The sequence below is a fragment of the Rhinolophus ferrumequinum genome, chromosome 7 (assembly GCF_004115265.2).
Source record: "Rhinolophus ferrumequinum isolate MPI-CBG mRhiFer1 chromosome 7, mRhiFer1_v1.p, whole genome shotgun sequence".
In the NCBI taxonomy this organism is placed as follows: domain Eukaryota; kingdom Metazoa; phylum Chordata; class Mammalia; order Chiroptera; family Rhinolophidae; genus Rhinolophus; species Rhinolophus ferrumequinum.
The window spans coordinates 76,235,407-76,250,773 of NC_046290.1; the positions used below are offsets into that span (position 1 = coordinate 76,235,407).

At 37.2% G+C, this 15,367-nt stretch overlaps 1 protein-coding gene across 13 annotated transcripts in view; it reads left to right on the plus strand.

Annotated features, from left to right (window-relative positions):
- The window catches only part of APC (APC regulator of WNT signaling pathway), a 133,002-nt gene that overhangs the window by 32,984 nt on the left and 84,651 nt on the right, over positions 1–15,367 (plus strand). For 3 of the 13 annotated variants that reach the window (XM_033110272.1, XM_033110274.1, XM_033110282.1), the window contains exon 1: positions 2,865–3,113. The exons of 7 other annotated variants lie outside the window; for them this stretch is intronic. In XM_033110272.1, coding sequence (XP_032966163.1) covers positions 2,967–3,113 — 147 coding nt within the window. In that variant the 5' untranslated portion in view covers positions 2,865–2,966. Of the gene's footprint in view, positions 1–2,864; positions 3,114–15,367 lie in introns of those variants that run through there. 3 more of the 13 variants (XM_033110277.1, XM_033110279.1, XM_033110283.1) reach the window with 1 other exon arrangement.

Consider the following 15,367-nt stretch of genomic DNA (forward strand, 5'->3'; position numbering starts at 1 on the left):
GATGCGCAAGGACAGTGGACAGCGCTGGCTCCAAAACCTTTCACTATAAAGAAGGTACCGGCCTGGGGCTGACTACCCACCATGTTGGGGATTTATGCTCAGATCATCCTGTGAGGTTATTTTCACAGAACCCTTTTTTTTTCCATCCACAAGAAAGAGAAGGGGGAGTAGAAAAGAAGAGTAAATCCAGATAATGAAGTAAAAGGTACAGCGGGGTAGTTGGAGAAGAGGAAAAAGTGGGGTGTTGGCATTGAGTAGCTTTGGAAGCTGCCTTTAGTTCAGAGACAGTCTCTAAATTTTTCTTACTAACTTCCTGGAGAGAAGAAAGTTTTTCTGTGTTCCATTTCAGAGGCTTCTCTTTACCAACTGTGGTAAGCCTCCCATTCATTCAGTTTGATTTTAGAGGTGGCTTTTTTTTTTTATTGTGAACCCAAAATAATTAATTTAGGTGTTAAAGTGGGCTCTATTTTGCCCATCTGAAGTTGGTATTGCTTCTAGTTAAACCTTCCCATTTCTAGTTAAACCTCTCCCATAGTTACTTACAAGTAAATGCTGCCTGCAGATTGTACACCTGCAGGAGCATGAATGGAGGCTGGGTCTTGTCAGCTTTGGGGGCATGATTTCCCAAGTTAGTTTTAGTTTTCATTTGAGATCTGCAGAGTCTAAATAAATATCTCGGGATATTGTGTGGCGGTTTGAAGTGTGCTACTTATGGGTACTTACAGTGTGCTACTTAGGAGCTCCAAGGGACTGTCACCTCCCTCGTCTCTTCAGCCCTCTTACACGTCTAGGTTTCTCCGCCCAGCTCCTAATACATCGCGAGGACTGGGAGCCCTGGCTAACAAGCCTTCATGTGCACGTCCCTCGAGAAGTCAAGTACTTTATTACAGTTGTGGTGGAATTCCACGTGGGGTCCTGCTCATCTGGGGGGTACCCTCACACACCTCCACACAGCTTTTTAGTCACCTAAGGAAACCTGAAATTTGAGCTGGAGGGAAATTTGAGCCCTTATCTCATGTATCTATTTATCTAGCAAAAAGTTTTATTCAGACTCTAAGTAAGCAATTTCAATTGAAAAGCAAAAATTAAAGGCCATCCACCCATTTTTTTTCTTCTCCTGTCCCTGAGTCATCTCAACTACCTCAAGGATTAGTGCTACCTCAAGGATTTTATTAAAAAAACAAACAAAAATAAACAGCTCAAATGAACTCATAACCTCCTACCTTAAAACAGAGAGCTCCAGAATTCCAAGAAAAACTCACCCAAGTTCACTCAGTGCAAAGCTGGGAGCTGGTGGGCAACATGGGCCCCTGCTGGTACCTAATACCAGATCCAGGTCTGCAGGGCGGTCCTGGGTGGGCTTCTCTGAAATCCTGCCAGTGGTGCCAAAGTTAGATGTCCACATAAGAAATATCCAAACCCATGGTTTATTTGAGCCAAATTGACAATTGCCAGGAAGCAAAATCTCAATGAATTGAGAAAAATGCTCCGGGGAATGGCAGTTTTGCAACTTATACATGAGAATAAAAGGAGGCTTACGTGAAATCCATTGGTGGTAGATTAAGGGGGTGGGAGAAAGCAAAGCGGGGGAATCTCGGGGATTGGATAAAAAGGCAAAATAGAGACACACATACTTCTTTTACATTGGTGGGTACAGGATGATAATTAATGACATGTACAGCAGACAGAGATGGTATGCAGGAGAACAAGATAACAATGAGGGTTTCCCTGGTTTCCTGCTCTGGTGCCCTTGGTTGTGCCTTGAGGGGTCTGGAAAAGGTACATGACCTTTGAAAGGTATGCAAAAAGTCTGTAGACGTAGACAGGCTCACTTAAGGTAAGGATTGACTTTCGTCAAGGAAACTGTAGGCCTAGGATGAGATGTGACCTGCCATGAGCCACTTTTATTTAGGAATTTTTATGTTCAAACCATCCTGTGTGGTTACTTTTGGTCACAGAGTTTTTGAGGCCCCCCTTGCAGGCCTCCTCTGAGCTTGTCAGGCTTAGTATGTGGCCCTTTTTTCGTTCACAGCTGTTTAATAGCTTGTTTTTTGTTTTCATGCTATTACTATGAAAAATAAAGAGAAGATTATAATAAATATATTTTGTTTAAAGACCTGAAGTTAAGTATCCTTTTAAATTTGAAATAGATCTTGGAAACTGGTCTCCCCCACACACACCACTCACCCCCATTTAAACCAGAATTTAAAACCACTTTAAATTCTTGGCAATTTGGATTTTGTCCCTCAGACTCATAAAAAATTGGTAATTTAAACTTTACTTGGTTAGGTTTAAATGAAATGTAGAATTTGTCTTAAAATACTAAATATAAGTCTCAGATTAGCAGTAGCCAACAATACTACTGTGTCAAGGACTGCTCTAAATACCGCTTCATAGATAGCAAGTCCTCTATTCCATACTTCTATTTTATAAAGGAAACTGAAGCACTGAGCCTATAAGTGACTGAAATCACAGAGCTAGTGAGTAGCAGGAGCAAAGACTCGCCCAGACGAGTGACTGACTCCATGACGGCTGTGCCGCCATCATAGATTTTCTGGTACCTGTACTTTTAATTCAAACATAGTTCAAGTGATTTACCTAACAAATCAGTGGTTTGTAATATAAAATTATTCGTTATAATACATTCAATACATTCTTTTCCTCTATGCCGCAAACATGAGAATGAGATGTAATTTATTATTCACCCAACTCACCTCCAGCAGCTCATGCTAATCTTTCTGCCCTATGGACCTTCCCCAGCCCAGCCTATTATGCCAGTCAGCTGCCGTGAGCGTAGGTGGCTGCCTGGGGATGGGATGGGAGGGCGTACCCACACGCGCTGGCTGCTGCTTAGGGCTCCGCCGCTTGTGCAGCAGCGCGGGCGGGGCCCTGGGCCCTGCGGCCGCGTGCGGAGTGCGGGCTGCGGGTCGGGAAGCAGCGCGTGAAGCAGCTGTGTAATCCGCTGGATGCGGACCAGGGCGCTCCCCATTCCCGTCGGGGACCCGCCGATTGGCTGGGCGTGGGCACACGTGACCGACATGTGGCTATATTGGCGCAGCCCGACTCGGTGTCACTGGAGACGGAATGGAGGTGCTGCTGGGCTCGGAAATGGGGTAGGTGCTGGAGCCACGATGGCCCGGCTTAATGCAGAGGGAGGGGGAGACGATTTTTCCTTGTACTGTCTGAAAGAGGTGGCCTTTCCTTGGCACAGGGTCCACTGCCACTTGCCAAGCGTGGAGGCAGGGGCGTCTCCTCCCCCTCCCCCCCTTTCTACTGCAGCACAGGAGATGGATTTCCTGTGCTTCTGATCCAGGGTTTTTGACAGAAGAGGAAGAAGGGGGGAGGGGTGGAAGTGTTAAGGGGAGTCTGGTGAGAAAGAGCTATTTTTGAAGCTAGAAGGAGGTTTTGTTTTTATAATGCCTGTTGACAGAGTAGAGTGGAATAACAGTATCTAAGGAAACGGGGAGAGGACAACAAAGAATGGAGCATATTCATGGCGAGGAGCAAAAGCACTGGCCCATTGAAAGGCTTCTTTTCCTCCCTGGCCACGGGGACACATGCAGTGGTAGCCAAGAGGGGATACAAAGCTGCTGCTGATGGCTGATGTGAACCTAGTGGAAAGGGCTACTTGGGAGTGGAGAGAAAGAGGAGGAGGCAGGTACTGCAGAGCTGGAGTGCTGATTTTGGTTGATTGGTAAAATTTTGGTCAGCAGAAGTGCTTGCTTTTGCAAAACATCTGAGTGAACTCCCTGTGAATAGGGTGGCAAAAAGGATACCAGCGTCTTTGTTAGTTACGAGGCGCAGTGGTAGTAGTGGCTTTTTCAGATGACTGCAGCAGTGCTTTTCTCCCCATTAGGCTGAAAAGACAACTGCAGAGGAATAAGAAACCTTACATCAGTGCTGGTGGTAGAAGTCCATTTACAAGAAGCCATAGTTTATAATTGCAGCCTGAAAAGGAGAAAGAATTATTTGGTATTTTTAAAGTAGGATAAATGTTATACAGTGAATATTTTGACAGTGGAATGCATTGGACACTTTGATTCTACATCTCAAAAGAAATGCTCAAATTCTTTGCTCTAACATAAATCTTATAGGAAATCTTAATAAATTATGTATGAAGCAGTGGATCTTTTTCCTTTGTTAGTGTAGCTTTATGTCATTAATTAAGTTATTCAAGAGTCACTTTATTATGTAAATTACTTTGAAAAATTATAGTGATGAATTTTTCATAGGCTTAATATTTAAGATCTGTATTTATTAAGTAATTTTATGTTGCTCTTTGGTCACTTTTAGAGATAATTAAAGTCTATAGGCAAATATTTTAAAGTGCCATGGCTTTTCTTTTAGATATATTTCAGTTTAGTGAATACTCTTGATGTAAAAAGTATTTTCATTGTACTTATTTTTTTCCTTAAATGTCTAAAGACATGTTTTTTTGATTGATACAGCTTTAAATGTCTTATCTTTATGCATTTTTATGGTAGCCAGCCTGTCACACCTTCCTATTCCCTGAACAGGATGGCAGTGGCTTTGTAAAGCCCACCAGGATCAGTGACATTATCTCTTAAGTGGTGCTTATGTAATAGAAAGTCTTGAAAGAACCTACCATTTTGTTTCAGTAATTTTTTTCAAGATAATAAGGAATTGGACTTGAATAAATAAGATTGTCAAGTTTTCATTGATAAAGCAATTTTGTTCAATCTTTAAAAAAAGTCTGCTTTAAGAATTATTTATTGTGAATATCAGGATTATTAGTCCTTAAGATCTCTTTTAAAATGTGATAGAAACTATAGTTAAAATTAAAGATGTTACATTAAAATATCAGATGAAATTTAACAGCTAATATCATTCAATTCTTTGAACCCCAGTTAGAATAGTGTTTGAGAGTTTATGATTCTTATTTTTACAGAAATTATCTCATTTTACTTTTTAACTAGCTCAGTGTTGTATTATTTTCCTATTAAATGTTAAAGTATTCCTGACTAGGTATATTGTGACTTTATCCAAGGTCATGTATTGTATAAAGATGTGAAGAACTTAAATCTTCTAACTCTGTTTTATTCTAACTCAACTATTTTATGTCTCTACTACATATCATACAAAATTGTATGTAACAAATTATTTAAAGAGTAATATAAATCATTGACAGATCATCATATGAAAAAGAAATCTTACTTTGGTTATGAGCTTTTAACTATGATATAAGAATGCTTTGTAAAATACTTGATAGCTAGGCAAATGGAGAGGCAGCACTTTTCATAATGACATTCATAAAACACTTTTTTAGATCATGTTATTAATCACATGCATAAATAGAACAGCATTAATTTGAGATTTTTTTTGGAATTAAACAAGAAATAAAGAACTGAAATAAGAAAAGTTGATTTCTTTCCCATTATACTATGAACTACCTGATATAAGACTTTATATATTGGCTTTAGCGTTCTTTGAAACTATTCATTGCTAATTGATCTGGCCAGAATTTAGCTATTAAGGAATTCAAAAGTTAAATATTCATAAGTATGCCTATGAACTGAATCAAAGCTATTTGTTGATGCTTTTCATGCATAAATTGCTCTGTGAATTTTTATTTTACCATTTTTCTATATTACTGATTTCATATAATTTAACCATTCTTTTTATGTTATTCTGACCTTTTTTTTTTATAGTCTGAGTGAAACTACATAGCACACAAAATAGGCTAAGGCATTATGAGGTAGAAAAGATGAATGATACTTGAGAAAATACATTCACTATGTATCTGAGTACCTACTAAATACCTACTAAATAATGAAAGGTGTTGGAGAGTCACCTAACACATGGAAACCTAAGAAACTAGAACTGTGTCAAATGTTGTTTGCTAGTTAACACTGATTGCTTTGGCTACTCCGAGGATATTTAAAAATTTGTAGCATCTAAAATACCTTCTAATTTAGAGGAATGTGGTGGTTTGCTCTTTGAAACACTGTGCCTTGTAAAATCTGCTAGGAATCACAGATAATTCTGAAAAGTAAATTACTTTTCAGGTGGTAAGTGTCTTGAATGTAAAATGAGAAGGTTAGATAAAGTGATTTCTAGATCTTCTAGTTTTAATAGTCAATAATCTGTGGTTCTTGATTTCTATAAGGTCAGTTGTTAGAAGGAAAGGTACACCAGCTCTTCTTTTGGGGTAGGTGGCATCTCACATTATGTAATAAATATGTTCTCAAAAATTTTTTTTATTTTTTAAATCAAATCATGACATAATCAGACCATATTAGGCAAGCCTTCTCTCCTTCCCACTTTCCTTACAGGCACTCATTCTGATGTGTTCGTAAGTGTGTATTAATTCTTGTGAAATATTTGGCATCATTTTGTATGTCTTTTTTTATTGTGGTAAAATATACATACATAAAATTTACCATCTTAACCATTAGTTATATACATATATATATATATATATATATATTTCTATGTCATTAAGTACATTCATATTGTTGTGAATATACCACCATCCACGTCCAGAACTTTTTCATCTTTCCCAACTGAAACTCTTCACCCATGAAACAGTCCCTCCCTCTTTCCCTCCCTCCGGTCCCTACTCTCCCCGTCTATGAATTTGACATCCCTAAGAGCCTCAAATAAGAGCAGACATACAGTATTTGCCTTTTTTTGACTGGCTTATTTCACGTAACATAATATCTTCAGTTCATCCATGTGGTACCATGTGTCAGAGTTTCCTTCCTTTTAAGGCTGAATAACACTCCATTGTATGCAGATATCATATTTGCGTATCTGTTCACCCGTCAATGGATGCTTCAATTGCTTCCACCTTTAGGCTATTGTGAATAATGTAGCTGTGAACATGAGTGTACAAATATCTGTTTGAGTCCCTCCTTTCACTGCTTAGGGGTATGTACCCAAATTTAGATTTTTAATTTTGACAATTTTTGACCTTTTTAAACTCAATAATGTTTTTAAGATCCACGTTACTTATGTCCACCTGGTCTGTGGTGCTGACTCTACTGCATAGAGTTCTGTGGTATCTTGTAGCATCTCCCACTGTTCTCTTCTACCACAAACACTGCTGTGGTGTACACCCTCATACACAACTCCTTGTAAGCCACTTATACATCATTGTGTAACAGATTACCTCAAATGTGAGTGGCTTAGACAACAAACATGTATTATTTTAGAGTTTCTATGGGGCAGAAATTCAGGAATGTCTTAGTTGGGTGGTCTGGCTCAGAATCTTTCATGAAGGTGCCGTCTTTCAGCCAGGACTACAGTCATCTGAAGGCTTGACTAGCCTGGATGGTCCACTGCCAAGATGGCTCACTTACATAGTCTCTTTGTCTTGGTTGTTGGCAGGAGCCCTCAGTTCCTTGCCATGAGCTTCTCCACGGGGCTGCTTATCTTACTGACATGGCAGCTGGCTTCCTCCAGTGATCCCAGAGAGAAAGAGCAAGAAGGAAGCCACTTATGACATAGTCTCACAGGTCATACACCATCACTTCTACCGTATTCTTCTTTATTAGAAGTGAGTAACTAAATCCAGTCCACACAACAGGAGATAAATTAAGCTCCACCTTTTAAAGGAATAGGGTCAAAGAAATTGTGGGTATATTTTAAGATCACTACATAGACCAATGAAAAAATTTCACTCGAATGTATTCCAAGGAGAAAGATCACTGAGTCGATCATAGGGCATTTTTTTCCTATTGCTGTTGTAACCAACTACCACAAACCTAGTGGTTTAAAACAACACAAGTGTATTATCTTACGGTCCCGGGGATCAGAAGTCTGAAATGGTTTTCACTGGACCATAATCAAGATAGCAGCAATGTTGTACTTCCTCCAGAGACTAGAGGGGAGAATCCGTTTCCTTTCTTTTTTCCTGCTTCTAGAGGCCACCTGCATTCCTTGGCTCGTGGCCCTTTCGTCCATTTTCAGTGGCAGCAGCATAGTCTCTCTCTAAGCTCTGAGCCTCCTGCCTTTTTCTTGTTATAATCCTTGTGATTACGTTAGATCTACCTGTAAAATTCAGGAAAATCTCCCCATGTCAAGATTCTTAAATTAATCACGTGTAAAATTTCTTTAGCCATTTTGCAAACCAGAACACAACTAGGTAATACCCAGAGTGTTCAAAAGAAGAAAGAAAAACTGAGGGTTCTTACAGTAAAAAGTACATTCTTGAGAAGAATCAGTCCTGTGTTCTTAGCCTCTGGATTGGTCCATGAATATAGTCCTCTAGACAACCAGTTTTATGGGTAATGGATGTCAGGTGGTCTGGATATGTGAACATTCTTTCCTTAGTCATTTTGCTCATTGCTTTCAGCTTTGGTAGTCTTATGTCATAATGCTGTTTGTGGAATCAAAACTAGTCTGTTCCATATACACTTATGGGAGGCTCTGGGGAAAAATCCACTTCTGAGCTCATTCCAATTGTTGGCCAAATACAGTTCATTATCTTGGTAGAACTGCAGTCCCTGTTTTCTTGCTAGCTGTCAGAGTTGGTCTTTGTTTCTAGAGGCTGCCCACATTTCTCTCTTGCAACGGTGGGTCAAGTCCCTCCAGCTGCTTGAATCTCTCTCCACTAGCTATTTTTAGATTCTTGGTTATTATCACTTAATTTATGTCAGTATGTTAGCTACTTCTGACATAGTTTGTAATAAAAACTGAGAAATGTTTTTAGCAGCATGCATGGCCTTGTACCTTTGTTATTGCACCATTTCTGTGGGTCTCTATCTAAACCCCTTGTCCCTCACACTGTGAAGTAACCTAGCCACAGTGTGGTTCCAGTCCATATTTATGTTCTGACTTCCTTCTTTTCCCTGATTCCTCCACACCGCCTCTTAGCTAACTTAGAGTGTTATCTTTTCATCCAAATACACATCATTTCTCCAATCTGAGCTTTGATCATGCTGTTTCTTATTCTGGAGTACTGTCCTCTCACATTTATGTTTGTTACAATTGTGCCGTCTCTTAAGTCCCTTCTTAAATGGCTTTTACATTCTGAACACTTTTCTCAATTTTCTCAGCTAGGTGTACTGCCATAGCACTCATAGTCATTGCTTTTGACCCAAATTTGCCTTTAAATTGTAGGTAATTTGTATCTTAGCCCGAGGTCCCCTGTAAGTCAGAATCTTGAGACAATCAAGGCTTTGTATGAAATGCTTTCTTTGGGAAGTGATCCAGGAACAGGAGTAGAGGCCTGGAAAGAGTTAAATAGCGAAGAGGGACAGCCATAACCATGTGTTCTCAAGTTGATCACCACTTTGGATAACTGGGGTCTGAACTGCCATGACTTTCTGAGGAACTATATAGAATTGTCCACCCAAGAGAGAAATATATATACTAGCAACCATTCACCTTTAGTCAAGGATTGTCCCATCAACTGTTCACTCTTTTATAGGTTGTACATGCAGGAATGTTGGGGACCCACACTGGGGTGTCACAGATGCCCTAAGAAAGCAAAAGATACCTAGTGTGGCTGGAGTGCTTTTAAATAGTTTCTGATTGTGAGCTGATTGATGCAACAATGACTAGAGTGAAAGTTGAGCCAAGAGAACGTAAGATGGGACACAAACGTCTGATACGTCTGTGTACTGATCCTGTTTACCCGTTCTATTGGAATATTCTTCCTTGCTAATATAAAGATAGTTGAGAACAAGGAACATGTCAATTTATCTTTTCCCCTCTAGTCTTATAGGGCTGCTGTGACAGTACTGCAGACTGGTAGCTTAAAACTGGAGAAATGTATTCTCTCACAGTTCTGGAAGCTAGAAGTCCGAAATCAAGGGGTCAGCCAGTTGGTTCCTTTCTGGAGACACTGAGGGAGTAATCCTTTTCCATGCCTCTATCTCTAACTTCTGGTGGTTTTTGGCATTCTCTGACTTGCAGCTGCCTCATTCCAATGTCTGCCTCCATTGTCGCATGACGTTTTCCCAGTCTCTGTCTTCACTTGACCTTCTTTAAAGGATACCAGTCATTAAATTTAGGGCATACTCTAATCCAGTGAGACCTCATCTTAACTTTATACCCGCAAACAATGTTTCAGAAAAAAAAAAAAAAATCAAGTTCACAGGTACCAGGGATTACCTGTTATCTGTGGCTCAACATATCTTTTTGGGGAACAAAATTGAACCCACAAAACCTCCTTATAATATTTGCATGGCGTCTTGTGAATAAGTTCTCAAATATTTGTTTATTTGAAATATAGCCATAGAGAGAAATCTATCATCTTACTGTTGTAATGGAAAAGTCATCTTGGACATTCTCTTAATTTTTGCCCTTCTTTTTGTTCTTTACACTCCCTGGATGATAAAGTACTGTTTCCTTTTATTCTTGCATGCATTTATCTTTTTGTGACTGTCACTGAGTAAAGCTTTATGGGATTACAGTATTAGATACAGTATTAGATATAAACTTTGTCTTAAAAGATGGGGAAACAAAACTCACCAAAATAAAATGGAATAATTCGAGAATAGTTAATAGAGAACAAAACAAAACAATGGAAATAAGAGAATATATCTAGGAAAGAAAAATGAAGAAATGAATAAAATAGAAAACAAAGTGGTGGAAAGGATAATAGTTAATTTTTTAGTAAAAGTTAATAAAAATAAATGAAACCTTTCCAAGCTTGATTAGGAGAACAAAAGACAAAACAAAAAGCATGAATGGGAAGGGGGACATATTTTTAAATAAGATAATGTACAGAACTCTGTGGTAATACACTTGAAAAGCTAGAAGGAATGGATAACTTACTAGTGAACTATTAATGAATCAAATTGATACAAGAAGATGAAGAAAACATGAAAAGAATTAACGACAGGAGAAATTTCAAAATACTTAAAAATCTTTCCTCTAAAAGGACACTTTCTGATGTAAATTGTAGCTGATTTTCAAAGAATAGATAAGTTATTATTCAAACTATTTCAGACCATATAAGATTAAGATGAGAAACCCAGCAATTCATTTTATAAACATAGCATAAACTTAATTCATAACCTTTGTCATGTGGGGTCTCTGATCCCGCTCCCCACACAAGAATGCAGGTTACGGTGAAGCCAAAAAGGAACACCCACGGAGCCATAGGTAGGGGAGTCATACCTTTGTCATGTGGGGTCTCTGATCCCGCTCCCCACACAAGAATGCAGGTTACGGTGAAGCCAAAAAGGAACACCCACGGAGCCATAGGTAGGGGAGTCATACCACTATAGTCTTACTGGAGGCTGGGTTGGAGACACAGGAAGCCACACGATCCGCAGTCTGCTTCTCTGCCAACCAACCAACCCCCTAGCATAGCGTCGGCAGTTATATTAGTGGATAATGGCTAATAGGTTACAGCCGATGCCAACTAGTCACAGCTGATGGCCATCTACTACCTGAGCCAGCACTTTTCCACGTGAGGTCAAGATGCTGGAAACTGCTCCCCTGGCTCTGTCCCCACAACCTTATTTTAAAATACTATAAAAATGTAGAACTATATATTGGTTTCTCATAAAAATTCCACATGAAATAATTGAAAAATGAACAAACTAGTAAAATAATAAAACATGAACAAAGTGGGATTTATTGCAAGAATGGAGGTGGGTCAAAATGAGAAAATTTTATAATTGATAGCATTAACAAATTAAAAGAAAAAAATGTGGTTATGTTATAGCAGAAGGTGCTGTAAAAACATTTAGAAGCTACCCCTAATAAGAAATTTAAAATAAAAGGAAAACACCTAAACATGTCAAAAATAGTTACTGAACTCTAAGAGACTATTAACTGGTGAAATATTAAATCATTTCTATTAAAATTAGGAATAAGATCACTGTTGTTCAAAATTATTTTAAAGATTTACACTAACAATAAAACAAGAAAAAGAGATAAGGTATAAATAGTGGGAAAGAAGAGACAAAATTATCTTGTAGATCAATGTGATTGCATACCCAGAAAATCCACAAGAGAAACTGTTAGAATTTATGGGATAATTTGATAAGGTAGCTGCATAAAGGGGTGTGTATTAAATAAAATGAGCAGCTTTTATCTGTACTGGCAATATCTGGTAGGAAATGGTGGTGTTTCATTCACAGCAAACCAAAAAACCACAAAATAATTTTGATACAAAAGTCTTAGGACTTTTACTTCAAAAAACTGGAAAAATTTGGTTGAAGGACCTTAATTATTAATGACAAAGAGATAAGATTTAGTATCACAGAAATGTAACGTCTCAAATTAATGTAACTGTAATACAGTTATAGTTCTAAATATACCTGAGAATGTAGCATATGATAAGAATACATTTCCATTGTTTAATAAACTGCTGACATAATTGGTTATCCATGTGGAAGACAATAAAGTTAAGCCACTATGCTCATATCATATACCAAAATTAAATCTATATGAATTAAAAATCATATAAACACAGGATTTCTGATGCAAACTAGTGAATTGTTCACTCACATTTATCACCTCTTTCTCCTAAGACCCCATTAAAGTAATAGTAAAAACTTTAAAAAAGATACGTGTTTACAATGCCATAGAGTGATAGGAAGCCAAATAAAGATTGCAAGAAATTTTTGGAAGATGGAAGAAATCGTGGAAATTAAAATTATTGCTGAAAAACAAGCCAGCACCTTAAATCTTCCTAGTTCTCTGTTCTTTCCAACATAGCAGGTTACTTCTTATTATTTAAAAGTGAAATACAAATTTTGAGAATTTCTCAATAGCCTTTGAAATTATTTGGGCTACCCAGGGGTGTTTGAAAACCAGAATTGGGAATTGATGCTCTGGGCCAGCAAACTGCCACTGCTTATGTAATCTAAGTTTTATTGGAACAGGTCTTGTCTACTTATTTATTGTCTGTGGCTGCTTTTGTGCTACAGGGACGAAGTCAAGTAGTTGGCAACACATATATGGCCAACAAAGCCTTATTTATTATCTGACCCTTGCAGAAAATGTTTGCCATCCCCTGCTTCAGGTAATTCTGGTGGCCATCTTGGAATGTACCTTCATTTGAGATGGGCTTGGATGGAGTCCAGCCAATGTATGTAGCCATTTACAGAACGTGAAGAATGGAAGAGGGGGGGAAAATACAGCAGAATGCCACCACCTATGGGGTCTTAGCAGAGCAGAGGAAGAAAAGTAAAATGGAGGATAAGGACCTTATTGTTAAAGAGAAAAGAAATAAAAATGGATACATGTATTCTGCTTGGAATTAAAAACATTTTTTTATATATTTATTTTTTTATCTGACAGACTTGTTAAATTTCCATGTATCTTAAGATTTTTCTGTTTTGTTTCTTCCTTTCTAAACATTATTCTTTCCTTTTTAAAAATTGACTGTGCTAATTAGGACTTCCAGGATTATGTTGAATAAAAGTGGTAATAATAGACATCCTTACCTTGTTCTTCATTTTTAAAATAATGCCTCTAGCACTTAACTATTAAGAATGTTGTGTACTGTAGGTTTTGGCAGTTCCCTTCTACTTCCACTTTACTAAGTTTTTATCTTGAATAGATGACTTTCTTGAGATGTTTTTCCTTTATCTTTTGAGATGGTCACAGTTTTTCTCCTTTAATGTTTTAATGTAGTGAATAACATATAAATGATCATAGTGTTAAACTATCCTTGCATTCCTGGAATAAACTCAGCTTGACACTGCTGTAGTTTCTTTACTGTATACTATTGTATTTTGTTTCCTGTATTTTGTTTAGGATTTTTGTATCAATATTCATGGACAATATTAATTTATAACTGTTCTTGTTTACACTACCTTTAACTTTTATATTGCAATTATATTGGTGTCAAAATGCATTGGGAAAATATTTCCTATATATTCTTGGAGAAGTTTGTATAAGGTTGGAATGATTTGTTTCTTAAATTTTGGTAGAAGGTGTCTGTAAAACCATTTGAATTTAGTGTGGGTTTGTTTTTTTATTTTTTGTTTTGTTTTCTTTTGTTTTTGGTGTTGGCAGAAAGAGAGGGGTAAATACTCCAATATTTCAATAGTTACAAAATTATTAAGGTTTTCTATTTCTTCATGAGTCAGTTCCCCCACACACACCTTAGAATTTTTTCATTTTGTATGTTTGGGCCCTTCTCTCTCTCTAATCATATTTAGTCTTCAAAGAACTAACTTTTTGCTTTGATCTTCAAACTCGACAAAAGGGGTATACAAATGAAAAAGAAAACTTTTCAGCAGACCTCAGACCTTTTTTCCAGAGGCAATGTCTATCTTTTTGTATATCCTTGCAATGACATTTTTTATCCTTATGCAATCCTTTTATTTTTACTAGAACCAGGTGGACTATATGAGACATAGTGATCAGCACCCTTCTTTTTTTGTTTTACATTTTTTGTTGTTTTTCTACATCACCACATTCTTTTTAATACCCATATAGTATTGCTCTGCATGGATGTGTCCTACCTATTTAAAAGTAGTTGTTCTTTTACATCAAATAAAAACTTCCCATTTGTTTGAAGTACCCTAAGATTCCATTCTATTACTCCTAATCTAGTAACAGATATCATCACTTTAGAGAACTCCAGTTGGCCCTCCGTGTACCTACACTCATTAACAAAGTTAAAATGTTTGTCGCTCTATAATACCTTCCTTGGAACAGGGTATACTTCATTTAAATATCTTTAATTTAAAAACAAAACTGTTTCCATAGTTCAAATGCTACATAATGTTTTTAAACATTTAAATCTCTGTTCCTTTTGCAATTTATCTTAGTATGTAGTAAGAGGAATAGATGTAATTTTATCTTCTTCCTCATGGCTGCCCTATTTCCCAATGCCACTTACTTAAAGTCCATCTTTCACATGTGTTTGAGTTTCTACCTTTATCATTAGTAAATTTGCACGTATTTACTTATTGATTTTTTAAATTGTGTTCCAATGTTTAATCTATTTATATGCCAGTAGCATGACTTTTAAAAAACTTTTTATTTTTAAATAACGTTGAATTTACAAAAGAGTTGGAAGATAGTACAGAGTTCTCCTATGCCCTTGACTCAGCTTCCCCTAATGTTAACGTCTTACATGTTCATAGTATTATTATAAAAACTAAGAAATTAACTTTATTGGTGTAGTACAGTTAACTACATACTGTTTAACTTATAAAGGCTTTGTACAGTATTCTAATATGTGGTATGTCTACTCCTCCTGCTCTTCTCGTTTCATATTTTCCTATTTTTGCCTGTTTGGTTTTTTTTTTTCAAATGTCTACCTGCAGAAAACAAAAGCAAACCTCATGTAGTATTTTTATTGGGACTGTGTAAAATATATAGATTCTTTATGATACTGAATCTTCATATACAAGAACAAGTTATGTCTTTCCATTTGTTGAAGCTTACCTTTGTGTCATTCAGAAGTGTTTTATAGTTCTCCTCA